The sequence below is a fragment of the Mangifera indica genome, chromosome 15 (assembly GCF_011075055.1).
Source record: "Mangifera indica cultivar Alphonso chromosome 15, CATAS_Mindica_2.1, whole genome shotgun sequence".
NCBI lineage: Eukaryota > Viridiplantae > Streptophyta > Magnoliopsida > Sapindales > Anacardiaceae > Mangifera > Mangifera indica.
In genome coordinates this window covers 43,196-60,124 of record NC_058151.1, presented here as the reverse complement: position 1 = coordinate 60,124, position 16,929 = coordinate 43,196, and the positions used below count along the sequence as shown (strand labels likewise).

General features: G+C 37.0%; 2 protein-coding genes and 1 pseudogene across 4 annotated transcripts; 1 reads left to right on the top strand and 2 right to left on the bottom strand.

Annotated features, from left to right (window-relative positions):
• Positions 1 to 313: 313 nt before the first annotated feature.
• LOC123198311 (SUN domain-containing protein 3-like) lies at positions 314 to 4,048 on the top strand. Of its 3 annotated transcripts, XM_044612997.1 has the most exons (6): positions 314 to 458; positions 634 to 781; positions 864 to 993; positions 1,164 to 2,407; positions 2,499 to 2,584; positions 3,689 to 4,048. In XM_044612997.1, the coding sequence occupies exons 3-6, from the start codon at positions 873 to 875 to the stop codon at positions 3,915 to 3,917; spliced, it is 1,680 nt and encodes a 559-aa protein (XP_044468932.1). In that variant the 5' UTR covers positions 314 to 458; positions 634 to 781; positions 864 to 872; the 3' UTR covers positions 3,918 to 4,048. The 3 variants fall into 3 exon arrangements, with proteins under 3 accessions (XP_044468932.1, XP_044468931.1, XP_044468933.1); XM_044612996.1 differs by lacking the exon at positions 314 to 458 and having other exon boundaries at positions 564 to 781; XM_044612998.1 differs by lacking the exons at positions 314 to 458; positions 634 to 781 and having other exon boundaries at positions 861 to 993; positions 1,168 to 2,407.
• Positions 4,049 to 4,539: 491 nt separating this feature from the next.
• LOC123197421 lies at positions 4,540 to 9,771 on the bottom strand (annotated as a pseudogene).
• A 1,428-nt stretch (positions 9,772 to 11,199) lies between these two features.
• LOC123197420 (T-complex protein 1 subunit gamma) lies at positions 11,200 to 15,917 on the bottom strand. Its single transcript, XM_044611727.1, has 13 exons — positions 15,761 to 15,917; positions 15,612 to 15,673; positions 15,459 to 15,531; positions 15,270 to 15,337; positions 15,050 to 15,119; positions 14,520 to 14,588; positions 14,344 to 14,415; positions 14,154 to 14,227; positions 12,766 to 13,428; positions 12,547 to 12,672; positions 12,262 to 12,366; positions 11,871 to 11,945; positions 11,200 to 11,651 (listed from the first exon to the last, which is right to left on the bottom strand). The coding sequence occupies exons 1-13, from the start codon at positions 15,783 to 15,785 to the stop codon at positions 11,460 to 11,462; spliced, it is 1,674 nt and encodes a 557-aa protein (XP_044467662.1). The 5' UTR covers positions 15,786 to 15,917; the 3' UTR covers positions 11,200 to 11,459.
• Positions 15,918 to 16,929: the final 1,012 nt, after the last annotated feature.

The window sequence follows — 16,929 nt, the reverse complement described above, 5'->3', positions numbered from 1 at the left end:
ACTAGATTTGAAGCACTATGCTTGTATGGTGGACCTTTTTTTGGCAGGCCAGGTAATTGGCGGGAAGCCCAATAATTGGTTATGTTTATGCCTATTCCCCGTGATGGGGGAGCTATGTTAAGTGCCTGTGAACTTCATAGTGAAATAGAGAAGGGGCTAAGGCTGGAAAAGCTTGCAAATTGCAATTGAATCTAAGCCGGAAAATGATGGGCATGAAGGAAAGGGAAGTGGGAATTGAACAGAACTTGAATTTTCTTCGTTTGTGTTACTCTTTTTCTTTCCCACGTCACTACAATTCGAATAGACTTGAACTCAGTCTCGGGCAGGCTATTTCGGGTTCTCTTGAATTGTTTATAGATAATGTTATGATGACTCATTTTGTACTGGAAACATGGTACCGATGGGGGTCAAGGTCAACTGATGGCGTGAAGTCAAACAAAGTTTACCCAAAAGTTATGGTATGTTTTTTGGTACTTTCAATTGAATGACATTCGCATATTGTTAATTATTGTCATTAATTTATATTAATTATACATACCAATTGAATGATTAAAATATCAGTTTTTTTGGTAGGTTTATTGGAATATTACAAAAGCCCAACTATCGTTAATTACGAGTTTGTTTTTGACACAGTAAGCATCTAATCGGCATGCACGGAACCGTCGGAACTACGCTTCCTTTTTTTTGAAGAAGAAGGGTATTCTTGTTAGTGAAATCTGTGGATTATACTTTCTGTGTGTTTCCTTAGGTAATTATAGTTAGATTCGTCGGCGTCTTTCAGGTAATTAATAAGAATTATGGTTTTTTTTTTTTTTTTAAATTCTGGTTAGTATCGAATTAATCGGAATTTGGGTAAATCGCAGTGATGAGCGATGCGGAGATCATGTAAAGCTTTTCTTATTCTCGCCAGAGAACGGAAAGCTTTTAATTACAACTTGTTCATTCTTTGTTGCATTTCTCTGTTCTTCATTTCTTGTGCTCTTTCCCAGAAAGGTATGCTTTCTTTATCTACTCATTTCTCAAAGTTGAAACTTTTGTTTCGCCTGATCAGTATGTGGTTTCGAATATGTATTACAATGGTATTGAAACGGCTTATTAATGCTTTCTTTTAAATGGGTAGTCATCCGGTTCACTAGTTATTGTTTCTTGTTGCGTGGTTATAGACAGATCAGAGATCTTGGATCGTAAAATATGTCTGCCAGATGCCGGGATGGGATTCATGAAAGTGTTTCTTCCTGGAGCTGAATGTCCGTCTGTGGATATTGGTTGTTACTCTGCTGATTGGAACGACACGAGGGTCTCTGGCAATCAAAAGAGATGTGAAGGAGATGATGTTACATTAGTCAAAGAGCACAATCTTAATCTCAGTGGAACTGTGTTGGTAAAGGATACACCAAAGAATGATAGGTTGGTCCGTGATGTGCCACTTGGTTTTGATGAATTTAAAAATAAAGCGATTAATCCTAGGGGAAAGCCTGCTGTGCATCAAGCTGGAAGCATTAAATACAGAGTAGAGCCCGGTGGGAAGGAGTATAATTTTGCGTCTGCCTCTAAGGGGGCTAAGCTCTTGGCTGCAAACAAGGAAGCAAAGGGGGCACCTAACATCTTGGGCAAAGACATGGACAAATACCTTCGCAATCCTTGCTCAGCTGAGGAGAAATTTGTGGTCATAGAACTTTCTGAAGAAACTTTAGTAGATACCATTGAAACAGCAAATCTTGAGCATCATTCCTCCAACTTGAGGGAATTTGAGGTACTTGGTAGTTTGGTTTATCCAACTGATTCATGGATGTTGCTTGGGAATTTTACTGCTAAAAACATAAAACAATCTCAGAGATTCCTTCTTAAAGAGCATAAGTGGGTGCGCTATCTGAAATTAAATTTCCTTAGCCACTATGGCTCAGAGTTTTACTGCACACTCAATACTGTGCAAGTATATGGAGTTGATGCTGTTGAGCACATGCTAGAGGATTTGGTCTCTGTTCAAGGCAGCTTCCTTTCATCGGAGGAATCAGCTGATGTACCAAAAGCAATTCCTTCACAGATGTCACATTCTCAAACTGATGGTCAGTATGAAAATCTTGTTAAGGAAGGTGACATCACACCTGGTCCTGATGACTCTGCACCAAAACTAGATGCTTCTGTAAATGATGTGGGTGATCATGTTGGAGACTTGCGGCAGCATCCCATGGGAAAATTGCCTGGGGATTCTGCTATCAAGATATTGATGCAAAAGGTGCGAGCATTGGATTTGAATTTGTCTGTCTTGGAGCGATACCTGGAAGAATTGAACTCAAGGTATCGAAACATCTTCACAGATTTTGAGAAAGAAATTGCAGCAAAGAATGATCTACTAAGAAAGATGAACACAGATGTGATGAATCTTGGTGATAAGAACAACGTAATTGTACGTGAAGTATCAATGCCATGATTTGTTACTTTTATAATTTTGATTGACATCAATTTCTTGTAATTTATACTTCATGTTATCATTGCAGGGGAAGCAAGTTGAAGATATCATGTCTTGGAAATCGACCGTTTCATTGCAAATAGATATATTAAACAGAGAAAATGCAATTTTGAGGTAAAACTGCTTTTTAACATTATTATACATTGTTTTCATCATTTTTAGCTCTTGTTAACAAGTTAACATGAGGCTAAGGATTGGATAGAGTGGTTACCTACAGTTCAAGCCAAGTGGTTTGGGTGTTGAACCCCTTACACCTGTCTACAAAATAAATAATGTATCTCTTGCTATATGCCTGCCTAGGTTGTAGACTGTGGAAGTAAGTCTCAAGGTTGAGGGATTAGTAGGTATCAGGTGAAAAAAGGTTGGAAATCATTTGTTAATGGTCACTAAAATTAGATGCTTTGCTTGTTGAATGTTTTTTCTGGCAAAGCTTTGGCATGGAGGATAAGAATTTCTGTAACAGTTTCCTTTATTGGACTCTCTATTTCCTTTGAGACTTCAGACCAAAAAACTAGGCATTTGTATGGTTTTGAGGTGGAGAAAGTTATAGGTGGTTGTATTGCTAAGAACTTTGAATTAAGAATTGTAATATGATTACTAATGAATTATGGATTCTCATTTAGCCTTTCTTTGGATGGTTACCAACTTTATATTGCCAATGCTTTTGACACTACCAAGTTTTGGTGCTCTAAATTTGCAAAGTGTGGTTTATTTGATATCTGTAGCTTTGCATCATATTGAAATACAGATAACTATACTCATTAATATGTGCAACACAGTTTACCTGATCATGGACTTTGTGCATGAGTTGTATCCTGTTTGTCAAAGCACAGCCTTTGTCCATGATTTAACATGTCAGGCAGAGCTCATCTGAATAGCAGGCCTGCTATGCGCAGCCATAACATAATTTTTCTCAATAGATTTAGGAAGAGGCTTTATTTGGAGGAATTCCTCACCAATCCTACACTAGAATTGACCATACGTTTGAGGCCTGGCCTCAGTGCAAAATATATATTTACAAAACATGCGCTTTTGCAGGCCAGCACTTATGCATTAGGCATCATTTTTTCTTGTGTTCTGCAGTTGAGTTTGTTCCTGCACATCCTTTTTTTTTCCGCCCACCATGACCCACCTCTTTTAGTTTCTATTGTAATTTACAACTTGTGAGCTTGGGGCTGTAAATATGTTTTCTACTAACAAACTGCTTTCCATGTGCAGGTTGAAGGTGGAAAGAATATTGGAAAATCAGGAACACATGGAAAATAAGGAGATCCTTGTGCTTCTTATAAGCTTGGTTTGTACTGTCTTTGCAACTTTTAAACTATTTGCAGATATGACTAGTGTATGTAGAAGAAAACAAGACTTGTGGATATTTTGTCAGACTAATATTTCCTGGATTTTTGCACTCTTATGTTCTAGCAGTATAGGAATTATTCTTTTCTTGTAAAAGCAGAAGTTATGCCATCTAATTTTTGTTCCTCAATATAGATGTGAGAGAGATCTGATCACCCAAACACTATCAATAGTCATTATGTCGAAATTTCATCATGTCAATACATACATTTGATTTTGATTTTATTTTTCCATTTTCATAAGCATATTTTCCTGAATGAGCATCATCTGGGGTTGATTGCTTCTACATAGAGGTCCTGGGTGACTTATTTTCCATTCTCAACTTATTATATTTCCTGAGGGATATTATATTCATGAGCCAGTAGAGACAGGCTAGTGCCTATATAATTATGTTTGTTTGATCTTCAGCAAATAATATGTTATCATATTCCACATTCGATTGTCAAATTTTCCATTTGAATTGATGCATCTTCCTGTATGATATCACGTGCTTTACTATCATTTACATCAATGTCAGATTCAGTTTCTTCTAGTTGCTAGATTGTGTGCTATTGTGTTAATATTTATGGCCTTTTCTTCATAACTCAAGTTTGACATCAATGTAAATCAATGATAATTAAGAATTCTCAATAATCCATGTATATGAGCCACGTCCATATACAATAACAAGAACGAATTGCTTGAGACTAGACAATGAAGAATAGCTTACCAAGAACGAATTTATAAATATATGCAAGTTTTATTCAAACATTACGAGAATATACAATAACAAGATTCCTCTACAAACCATTTACATGAGCCACACCCAAGACAAGAACAAACTTGAGATTGTCTGAATGTTGCAAGAAATTTAATCATCTGATTTCACGCAGAACGGAACTTTGAAGCTTCTGCCCTTCTTTCTATCCAATTGCTAGAATAAGATGTCTCAAGAATGACAAAACGACTGTCATCGCAGAAAAAGGGCTTCAATTTCTTCTCCTACAATTCCCTCCAAACAATATTTTAACAACCATCTCATTTTGCTGGAGACTAGACATGACTGTGACAACCAATAAAACGAATGTCTAAACACATAGCAGACAACTAAAATTCGTTCAGATATTTACTTGCGTGGCTTGATGTGAGGGTACAATCCCAATATGTAACAATGGGAGGCCTCTGCAATAGACAGACAATGTAACATTCTAGTAATTAGACTTTGGGGAATTAAGAAGAAAAAGCTAATGGGAGAACAAAGAGCTGTAGAATACATCTACAGTTGAGAGAGAGACCTCGTTCATAACCCTCGACTCTTTGGAACAACACATATATGCCTAAGACCCAGTTGGCGGAACAGACTAGCAGCTTCGGCAAGTGACATTGTCTTAATCACCGCACATGGAGATGTATTGGTAATTGGATGGAGATCAATGTACATATTCATCTCTTCCACTTTAAATCTAGATCATCTAGTTTGATCCCTTCCCTGAGCCAGCCTTGGCAAAATCAAATGCTGCAAATCTTTGCAATATGTCTTGTCCAGCTTCTACTTTACCCTTTGAAAAAACTTTTTCCTTGAGCAAAACAAGCAGATGAGACCTCAAGGCCAACCCATACAATTCTGGTGCATCAGAGAAAGGTTGATTATCAATCACGGGAAGCCCATTACGTCTTGTTCTCAAAGCATGTAATATAGTCTCTACTTTTTCAACACCAGAAAAGGTTATCGATGGACCAGAAATTACATCAAGTGCGACCAACTGCTGCATGTAAGGTTCGGCATGGGCTTCCATATAAGGAAATCTCTTTAATTTCACTATTTGGTCATAGACACCTTTGCTAAAATTATCAGCTACAGTCTTTGAAATAAGGAGAACCAACAGAACAAGAGGTAGAAGCAACAAATCATTAGTAAGCTCAAGCAGTATAACACAAAGTGAAACTGTCATTCTCATGGTGCCACCAAGGAAAGACTATCGTACCTTAGGCAAATCTCATATCGGCAAAACACAGAAGAGATGTTGGGTTTATCTGTATTTTGTCTATGTATCTCATATTGGTTAGAGGTGGGAGAATTTCACTAATTAAATAGCCTGTGAGCTCCTTAAGATGTATTTTGGATTGTAAAGCCCAGAAACAAAATCATGATAGACTACATGTCCAGAGTGGACAATATCTTAAAAGTGGGTTGGGTTATTGGACCAGAGATATTACAAATGGTATCAGAGCGGTTTCGCGTGTCCTCTTGAATGATAGTGGGACAAACCTCAGTGAAGACGCTGAGTCCCGTAAGGAGAGTGTATGGATAGTCTTAGATAAATCCTACATCGGCAAAGCTTGAGAGAGATACTAGGTTTATCTATACTCTGTCTATGTATCCCACATTAGTTAAAGGTGAAAGAATTTGACTGGTTAAATAGTTTATAAGTTTCTTAAATTGTTAAGACGCGTTTTCGGTTATAAAGCTCAAAAGCAAAACCATGATGAATTATATGTCCACAATAGACAATATCTTGATAATGAGCTAGATTATTGGACCAGAGATATTACAAAGACAACTCCAAAGAGGGTATCAAGCTTGGAAATCGATTCAAATAGTCTTCCTACTAAACGACCATAGCAAGCACCAGCTACTATGACAGGGATGAAAAGCCTGGAGGGGATAGCAATCCCATAAGTTATAATTCCAAGGTAGTAAACGGCAGCAAACAAGATGAACAGTAGAAATATGAAATTCATTTGATATACTGGTGCTCATTAAATTTCGGATAGCATCATCATTAATGTTCAAAAAGACGGGGGCAAGGTCATTGTAGCAGCCTGACGGGCAGTGGAAGCCTTTATAGTTGCAAGATACATCAGTACTGGGGCAGCTAACAGATGAATCGGTAGGGCAGGGGATACACTGAGCAAACCATGGCAGGCCGCAAAAACAACAGGGCGTTAGAAGGGCAACAGTGACAACAAGAAATATTTTATAGCAGCACCTCTCCTGTAGCCGCAGAAATAGTAAATAGTTGGATTTAGTTTCAGAACAAAATATAAATTACGAATAAATGAATCTATGGATTATCAGCACAGATTTTCATCAGTATATAATTTAAATAAGAAAATAGTCTACAATTCATCAAGAAGCTCAACAGCGACGGAAGGGGCATTTTTTCTTAAAACAAAGTGATAGGCGCAGATGATTGCAATGCTGTTGTGCTACTACTAATATTTGTGATGACGTTTTCTCTTTTAACATGTGAAAAATTTAATAGCTGTGATCAATTAGGAAGACATACTCATTTATAATGCTATAAACTCGAAGGACCTTGTCCGCCAAAAAATTATAAAAGCTTCCAAAGAAGCCTCCAATGATTCCTGATAGACAGCTAATATATCTGAACTGCTGTATGTAACTTTTGCAGCACTGACATCATGCATTATCAGACCACCTTCACCAAACAATCCACAGCTTCCAGAAGACCATAGTTGTATAAAAGCTCTCAAGACTATAGCAACCACTGCTGTTGTGAAAAAGGTTCTCCAAAGAAGAGTACTCTGGCACCTGAAAGATGTCCAAATGAAAGACATGTAATTGATTTTCAAAACAACCCCTAAACATGACTTTGAAATACATCCTGAAAATTAATCACAATATGTGCTTCTTATATTCTACTTAATACAAAATTTTCTCAGTTGAGTTTCCCAAGCAATTGCTAATCTAATCAAAGCTAAAATGTATCTGAAGCAAGCGCATATTCTGATGGAACCAATAGGTTATATCCTATTGCCAAATTCAATGTATGGCTATGCAGCAAAATCAAGAAAAATACAAGAGGTAGAGGTACCATGAAGCTGCCTCTTCAAGAGCAAAGAGAACACCACCAACTGGAGCACCAAAAGGCAGCGGCCACACCAGCTGCAGCTCCACAAGTGATCAAGTCTCTTCTATCCCGATCATTTTTAAAATATCTCAGCCATCTCCATGTCAAATGGTATTTGCGAGAACCCCCCTGCCCACGCAAAGAGGCTATGCAAGCACCCGTGTGAACCATTGGCCCTTCTTTACCCACAACAAATCCAGCAGAAACTCCAAGCACAGAACCAAAAATTGACCATATATGAAGCTAAATCATGTAAATTCCACAGGCAGGGAAAAAAAAAAAAAGAGGAAAAGATGACAATACATTAAAGTTCCATACAAGTTTCGATTCTGAATTTCACAATTCAGTAAGAGAAAATGAGCATGAAACCGCACATCAACAGGAGAAAAGGAGGAAGCCGAAAATTTGGCATAATAATACATGAAACAGATATAAATATACTCTATTGGACTGTTAGTGATTATAAAGCACAATTAGCTTCTTCCCACTCCAGAAGATCCATGTATTTTTTTGTGTTCTTCCACCCAGCCACCCACTCAAACACATGAACAGAGAGACAATGTGCACACACATGAAGGGATGTAAAGAAAGGCAAAGTGCAAACACATTAACAGGTGTCAAATTTTACTCACCTTTACGAGGAGAGTACCTGGAGCTAGTATTTAATAAGCATCCACAGCATTGAGATAGGCCTTCACCTCAGGAATGCCAGACCCCGCTGCTGCTGGAGCAACAAAAGCACAAAGAGCTCCAGCTGCAGCAGCCAAGCCTAGGTTGCATCCCCCATAAACAGCAAATGCCTTAAAATACCTGCACCAGAATCATTATCATATAACAGTTATACAACCAATTGAATTTAAGAAAATCAGACAGAAGTAGATTAAAGAGAGGGAGTCATGATATCTTCGTTCTACTTTCTTATGGATGAACTAGTAAGCAACCAGGTTGAATTAAACTACAATTATTGATAAAAAAGTCTAATGAATGGGGTCAAGAAAGCCATGTTTATATAAATTGTTTCCTAGCAATAATTCTATTATGGTAGAACAAAAAACAAAAGTAACTGGTATATGGAGTCTAGCTACATGTAATAGAAAGAAAGCTAACTTTTGTCGATCATGAGATTAGTAGTGACAAGTAGCTTAAAACCAGTTATGTTCTCTACCGCAATATTGTTGAAGATGCCAACAGGTCCAATGAATAGCCCTATACACAGGCAAATGCCCACTTGAGTATTACATACTGGAAGATCTGAACCTTCTCCCTTGATCTCCAGTCTTGCTTAAATAACTCATTTTCCACAATCCTGTAATACTAATTAATGAAGAACATAAGCAAAAAGAACAGCAAGTGCTGGCTAAAATTTAGGGAAATAGTAGTTACTCGTAGTCAAGGCTTTCAATGGTGCAAGGGTTGGCACCAACAATGGAAATCTGGGAAGTGGTGTTGACCTTTTTTAACAAAAGCGATTGAGTGTAAGAGTCAGTAGTCTCAGTCTCCTTCCAATCCATGAGTTGTTCATTTTCAATTTTGCTGCCCATCCATGTAACGCTCATGATACACACTATTCTCTCTATCCATAAGATGGTTCTTTCAACTCTCCCTGCAACCTGTTAAATCTTACACTAAAAAAAATAAAATAAAAAAAAAACAAAAAAAAGGAAAAAACAAATCAGGGTTGAGAACACATGATTTGTAAAAGTTTTATATATTAATAGTGACAGATGCTCCCACCCAAGGAGATAAGGAAGGGCTGAAGCTACAAAACATGTAAATCTCATAATGGTTTTTCTATGGTTTCACAAATATAAAAGAAGTTTGAACATGAGTTCTCTCCAAAAGCTTTAATGATTCGCCAACTCTCTCAATTTTTCCTTTTTTTATAGTAAATGTTAAACATGACAAAAACAAAAGAGAAACCAAGTGTTTGAGTTGGTACTTACTACCGTGCTCTTGCTTCCAACTCCATAGTATCAAAGATTCCAGATGATGATCGAACAAAAAATGTGCAAGAAAGTACGGAAAGTAATGGAAGGAGCAGAATGCATAAATAGTAAATTTTGATTCATTATCGAAAGTCCAAATTTAATAACATGACTTATTGGTGGAGTACACGTGACATGATACTAGGTTTTACATTTGTTTAATATAAAAATAATGCTATTTTTATAACTTAGTTGATTGTGATATAATTTTTAATGAAATAAAAATAAAAAGGTTTACTTAGTGTTAGGTAAGCTGTTTTCATATTCCTTTCTTTTCAACTGAAATCTTTCTCGTGAATTATTATTTTGTACAAAATTCCTGAAATTTATGTTTTTGTATAGGCCAAAGGACTTTTTCCCACCCAAATGTACGTTATTTTCTCAAGTTTCCTCCCGTTAATTTTGAAAATTTTATTCATCTATCAATGAACGATTAAAATTAACGGTTTAAAAAGTAAAATCATTATTTTATCTATAATATTAAAAATAAATGAAAATTTAATCCAATTTTCCCCCTTAACCTCTAAAAACTAATCGTTTCTCTCTAGGCTAAGTTTTAAAAAATAGCATTCCCCTCTAAGGTTTAGTTTTTAATCTTCGACACTAAATTTGACGTTATCGCCGACAATGAAGCTTTGTAGACGCACCACCATGCTCCGACGGCCTCTCTTCCCTTTTTTGGAACGCCGATCAGCCCAGATTTAGAGTTATCTTCAACTTTTCAGACAAAGATGACACTAAATCTGGGTCGATCGGAATTCCAGAGAAGGGAAGAGAGGTCGTGGGAGTATGGTGGTGTGTCGGAAAAGTTTCATCGTCGGCGATGGCACCGGATTTGACGTCGGGGATTGAAAACTAAACTCTAGGAGGGGAATGCTATTTTTTAAAACTTGACTTAGGATAAAATGGTTAGTTTTTAGAGATTAGGAAAGAAAAATAGATACAATTTTAAGGGGTTATGATTCCGTTAATTTTAACTATTAACGGGGAAACTTTGAGATAATAGCATACTTTGGGTGGGCAATAGTCCTTTGGCCTTTTGTATATTCTTTTTCTTATAAGAATAAGGAAAGAAATGATTGATAAATTAGATTAGAAAAAGAAAAGACGAGAACAATGGTAAATGGACAACTTATGCTGAATAAGAGTTGGTCATTTCCTTCAGTTTTAATATCATCCAATTTTGCATGACGAACGTGAATAAAATAACGTTGATGGATCAAATAATTACGTGCAATTAATGACAACTCCCTTCTATTTTATTTCAAATTGGGAAAATGTTTGTTGCAACAGAGCCCATACTTCGCCTTTAGTGGGAAGTGCCCTCATGAAAAATGTTATAATAACATTACCACATTTGATTACCCAACCCAATAACATTACAATTCTCCCCGTTTCGGTATAACAAGTCCAAGTGAATGCGGCACAGAGTTATGGTGTCGCCCGCAACCCATTTGAAAGAGTAGTTTCTATCACTATAAGTCATCTTGTGTAATCTACAACTTAACAAATATAAAACGAAGCACAAACTGGCAAGTGCCAACACAACAAGCTAGATGACACTTGAATAAAACTTGTCCTAAAAAGTTCACATAAAGATATAATATCACAGCTTTTTCTCTAGGTGTTTCAACACCTGGAACTAAACGCAATCACAGCTCACGCCTCAAAATTTTGGAAAAGAGAAACAATGAAATTCACCTAAAGCTCAACAAATCCTTGGACAGCCAGCAAGACAACACAGCAGCATTTTGACAACTACTGTAACCACCAAGCCAGCCAAACTATTTAATAGTTTTAGTCAGGAAGTATTTGCTCACCATCAGCATCTGCTTCTGTCTCAATTGTGGGTTTTGATGGTGCCTGGCCAGCGCCAGGGGCCTGCTTCTTCTTAATCCCACTTACAATGTCATCAATCCTCAAAAGCATGCAGGCAGCTTCAATTGCTGTCTTAAAAGTTTGTGCTTTCACATTGTATGCATCCCAGATCTGATCACAAGGAAACAAGCAAATTGTTAATTATTCATTTATCAAGTTCCAATTCCTAGTTACAAAAATCAGATTCCACTGTTGTGGTGACAAACAAGGCGTGTCAGAAACAAAATGGACAAAATTTATGGAGCAAGTTAAAGAGAACCAAGAATTTTCACAATAACAAAATTTTCTACCACAAACAAGACAGATAATAAGATAATAATATGATCATACCTTTCGCTCTTTCATGTCAGCTATCGCACCAGTGTTTCCATCTATGCCAACCCAAGCATTTTCAGCATTTGCATGCTACGGTAATAATTTGAGAACAATAGAAAGAGTATAAATCAGTATAAGTGGTTATATACAATAAGGAATTCATTAAGCAAATTCCAAAGGGGACAACCCTATCACACAAAACATACACATGGGAGCATCGCACAGAACAAATTCCAAATTTTAAAACATCAATAAACTACAAAACAGAACCAGACAAACCAGCTTTACCGGAAACGGGAACCTTAAGTAAGGAATCTGAAAATCTCAGTTTAGAACAGTTACTATATGTATGAAATGAATAAAGTTAATCAAACAAAACACAACCACACTACTGAAAAATTTATACCTTCCCTTGCAAGGCAGTCATGGTCCGAATCACATTAACCCCACAATTTTGTGCCAATGTCCGTGGTATAGCTTCAAAGGCAATTGCAGCAGCTTCGTATGGCCACTGTTTTACAATTGAGCATTAACAGATGAACAGTATACAACCAAAGAGAAAAAACACAAGAACACAGAAGTCCAAGTTCACCTATTATATTACAGGTCACATAAAGAAACATTCACAACTCCAAATCATTTGGAAATTCACTGTTGAATCATCAAAATAATACGACTTTAAAACATTCACCTTTTCAATTCCTTCAATTGATGAACTCTTTTGCTTCAAAGTGGCTGATACTGTTAACTCTGTTGCTCCACCACCAGGAACAAGTTTTGGATTCTTGATTATATTTCTTGCCACAGACATAGCATCCTGTAATAGAACAAAGATTTAGAACCCCTCCCCTCTTAAAAAGGCTATAATTATCCGGAAAGAATGATTTAAACATCACTTAGATTCAAATACCTGAAGATTTCTTTCCACTTCATTCAGGAGATCCTTACTAGCACCTCTTAAAAGAACAGTACAAGCCTTTGGATCTTTGCAATCTACAATGAACGCAAAGAATTCATCTCCAATTTTCTTAACCTCAAATAAGCCAGCCCCAGTACCAACATCAGACTCCTGCAATTCATCTGGTCTGTTCACAATAACAGCACCACAAGCTTTGGCAATTCGGTTGTTGTCTGTCTTCCTTAGCCTCCTGATCGCACTAACACCAGCCTTGCTGAGATAATGGCATGCCAAATCACTTAGCCCCTTTTCTGTAATTACCAAGTCTGGTTTGAACTTCAGTATCTGCATGCAGAGGTTTTCAATATATTCCTCTTCCATTTTCAAGAGGACTGCCCAATCTTCTTCCTTAACCAACTCAGCATTTGTTTGGTTTTCCCCTTTCTTGTATTCAACAGGAGAATCAAGAAGTATAATACGAGGGTTGACAATCTTTCTTCTCATTTTACCAGGGGCAACAACATCTTTATTAAACATAACTCCTTTTAGAACCCTAGAATCTTCCAACTGACCACCAGGGACCTTCTCAACTTTAATGTACTTCTTAATATCCACCTCCCTCAACCCTTGGCCAAGATCAACACCAACTGTTGTGGTGGCATTGATAGCTAAATCCTTTTAGTTATACAAAAACATGTCAGATTAACTAATTACAATATAATTTACAGGTTGTTGAGAACATAGTGTGTAACATTCCTTGCTCTAACTTAGGTTATTCAAAATTTTGGAAAAAGTACTAAACAGACAATATAGATCATAACTGTGTGCATCCACATGGGCATGTGGGAATAACAACAAAAGAAGTACATGCAGCCATAAAGGTGAAAAGAAAAACAAAGAGAAAGAACAACTAGCAAACCTCATATTTTTTCTATTCAAGCATAGGTAAAATTAACTTCAAGCAAGGAAAGATCACTTAAGCTTTACTAGGAAATTGGAACAGGCAATTAAAATTACTAGGAGCATCCCTGATATAATTGTCTTTAAATAATTTAGAAGTCTCTCAGCTGGATAAATTAAAATTAAAATTACAATTAAAAAAATTTTAATTGCTATAAAAGTTCGGGAATGGAAAGCAACCAAGAATGGAGGCATGGTAAAGGACCCTGAAAAGCTCCCTTCAACCTTCTTTTTAACACAATTTTAAGTGAAGTAATCTCAGATTAGGATATATTCTACAGTCTGGGACTCTGGAATCAAATTAAGATTTTTCTATAACTACCCTCTTTATGTTGTAAGATTCACACCCCTCTCCTATCTTTTAAGCCAAAATGGGTCAAAGGAAAAGGAAAAGGTATAACATCAATGACAAAACCTTTATAATAAAAGTAGATACTTACTGCAATTAAATCACCAAACTGACTGGTGAACTTTGTGCCTATGCAACTCTTAACCAGTCCTAACATTGTTGCACCTGTTATAAAAATGATTCATTAATTTGATATCATAAACCATTAGCAACATTTCAAAATACATTTAGAAGAAGCCAAGAACTCAAAATGAAGAAAATCAATCATTCAAGAAACTTACGATCCTTAGTATCAATGGGCATCGCAATTTTATCAAGCACAGCAACAGCATCTTCCAAAGCTTTGTTGTAAGCTAAAAACCAAATAAAAATATTAATACTAGTAGTAATTAGTTTATAGTCTCAAAAGTCATTAAGAGTAAAGTTATGAACTACATAAAGGCACTAGCAAAATTACCTCTGCAGATAACCGTAGGATGATAATTTTTGTCAATGAACTCTTCGGCAACATGAAGCATTTCACCAGCTATATGTTTGTTCAAATAAGAAAGGAAAGAAACAATATCAGAATAAGCTTTTTAACCACACAGATAACAAGACCTACACTAACAATCATTCAGTCAATCATTATTATTATTATTTTTGTTTTTACATAGAAAACAAAAAGATTATTTCTATCACAGCAAGTGGACCGGATTTCCACCATCAAGAAAGCATCTCCCTGAAATGGGTAAAAGAAAATGCAGAAAGAACACAAATGTAAGTATAATCGGCACAAATAGAACAAGGACACTGTGATACTCCAACTACTCAAACTCAGCCAAATTAAGTCAATCTCATTTCCTGTGTACATGTTAAACATATATCATCAGCTGAAACAATCACTTATAACATCAGTCTTACTTTCCTGGACTAAAAAAAATTAATAATCTATCAATAGCAAGAACAGTTGTAAAGATTATGCCTGAGCATTCACTAGAATCTTACCAAGGACAATGACAGAAGTTGTTCCGTCTCCTACTTCTTCATCCTGAGTGCGGCTTAACTCAATCATCGACTACCACCCATCCACAAACAAACATTTCAGAAGAAATAACAAAGTGGCAGTAAAAATCAAATTCTGAAGCAAAATCAGACGATTAGCAAAATGCAATAATATATGGTAACAAAATCCATGGGACAAGCAAAAAAGAGAACTAAGCAAAACCTTAGCTGCTGGATGTGCAAGATCAAGCTCACGAAGAATAGCATTCCCATCATTAGTAACTACAATTCCTGAAAAGCAGAGTTCAAATAACCTCAGTACACATGCTTAGTATATGAAAAACAGACTTAACATCTCTCAAATCTAAACAATCTTTTGGATACAAAATATAAAGATTAAAACGAAAATCACCTCCACTTGCATCAAGAAGCATCTTCAACATGGATCGTGGACCCAAGGTTGTACGAATGATGTCAGTAACAGCCTGTTATTTGTGGGAACAAGTGTTTACGGTTAAAATGTTAATGAAGTAAATTTTTACGTTGCAAAGAAAGTTGCATTTACCTTGGAAGCCTGAATATTGACATGGTGAACCCTAGTTCCAGTCTCGCGCTTCAACGAATCCTCTGTTTATTTCAAACAACAAATCAAGAGATAGATTTCAGAAGATAAAAAGATAGTGAAGGCTCGAAAATTAGAAGAAATAAACTTACTAAGAACGAGTACTGGAGCGTGCATGATTTTTAGTAGAAGATTAACACACTACGGGAACCGCTGTCTTTCAAATGCTCCTAGAAAACCCTAGACTCTCTTCTCCCTAACGCTTCATATCTGGGCATGTGTGTTCGGATTTGTCATTTGACACCCCTATGGTTCTATAAATATCACAATACACCACCTGTCTAAAGAAATCCAGTTCTAGCGCAGATAAAACAAATTGAGTTTGAATTAAAGATTAAATTAATTTTCATAAAATAAACTAAATTTGAATCAATTTGAATAGGCCAAACGACTATTTCCCACCCAAGGTATGCTGTAATGACAAGTTTCCCCCCTTTAACTATGGAAATACCAAACACCCACCCATGGCCAGTTAAATTTAACAGAACCCTAACGCCTGAAAATTTTATCTCCTTTTGCCCCCCTAAAGTTTGAAAACAAAAATTTCCCCCCAGCCTAAGTTTAAGAAAATGGCAGTTTCACCCTAGGGTTTGGTTTTGAAATCTCCGGCGACCTCTCCGGCTCCGTTGCCGACGGCTTCTCCCTCCCGAAGAATCCTCTCCTTCCGGTGATCGGTTTCCTCCCATTTGGAGGCCCGATCGTAGCCGGAAAAGCGGTGGGAGACGAAGAACTTCGTCGGGGAAGACGAAGTTCTTCGTCTTCCCAGATGAAGACGAAGCCGTCGTCTTCGTCTGGGAAGACGATCGGCTTCCCAGGGAAGACAACCGTCTTCTTCTGGGAAGACGATCGTCTTCCCAGACGAAGACGACGGCTTCGTCTTCGTCTGGGAAGACGAAGAACTTCGTCTTCCCCGACGAAGTTCTTCGTCTCCCACCGCTTTTCCGGCGACGATCGGGCCTCCAAATGGGAGGAAACCGATCACCGGAAGGAGAGGATTCTTCGGGAGGGAGAAGCCGTCGGCAACGGAGCCGGAGAGGTCGCCGGAGATTTCAAAACCAAACCCTAGGGTGAAACTGCCATTTTCTTAAACTTAGGCTGGGGGGAAATTTTTGTTTTCAAACTTTAGGGGGGCAAAAGGAAATTATATTTTAGTTTATTTTTTAATATTATAGAGAAAATGACAATTTTACCCTTAACCCCGTTACTTTTAACTGGCCATGGGTGGGTGTTTGGTATTTCCATAGTTAAAGGGGGGAAACTT

Excerpts from the sequence above, each read along its gene's own strand:
- LOC123198311 (XM_044612997.1), top strand. The coding sequence starts at position 873 with ATGCGGAGATCATGTAAAGCTTTTCTTATTCTCGCCAGAGAACGGAAA. Across the intron at positions 2,408-2,498 it reads GTGATAAGAACAACGTAATT|GGGAAGCAAGTTGAAGATAT; the intron begins GTACGTGAAGTA and ends TTATCATTGCAG. Across the intron at positions 2,585-3,688 it reads AGAGAAAATGCAATTTTGAG|GTTGAAGGTGGAAAGAATAT; the intron begins GTAAAACTGCTT and ends TTCCATGTGCAG.
- LOC123197420 (XM_044611727.1), bottom strand. The coding sequence starts at position 15,785 with ATGCACGCTCCAGTACTCGTTCTTA. Across the intron at positions 15,120-15,269 it reads TTGCACATCCAGCAGCTAAG|TCGATGATTGAGTTAAGCCG; the intron begins GTTTTGCTTAGT and ends GATGGGTGGTAG. Across the intron at positions 11,652-11,870 it reads CTGACATGAAAGAGCGAAAG|ATCTGGGATGCATACAATGT; the intron begins GTATGATCATAT and ends CCTTGTGATCAG.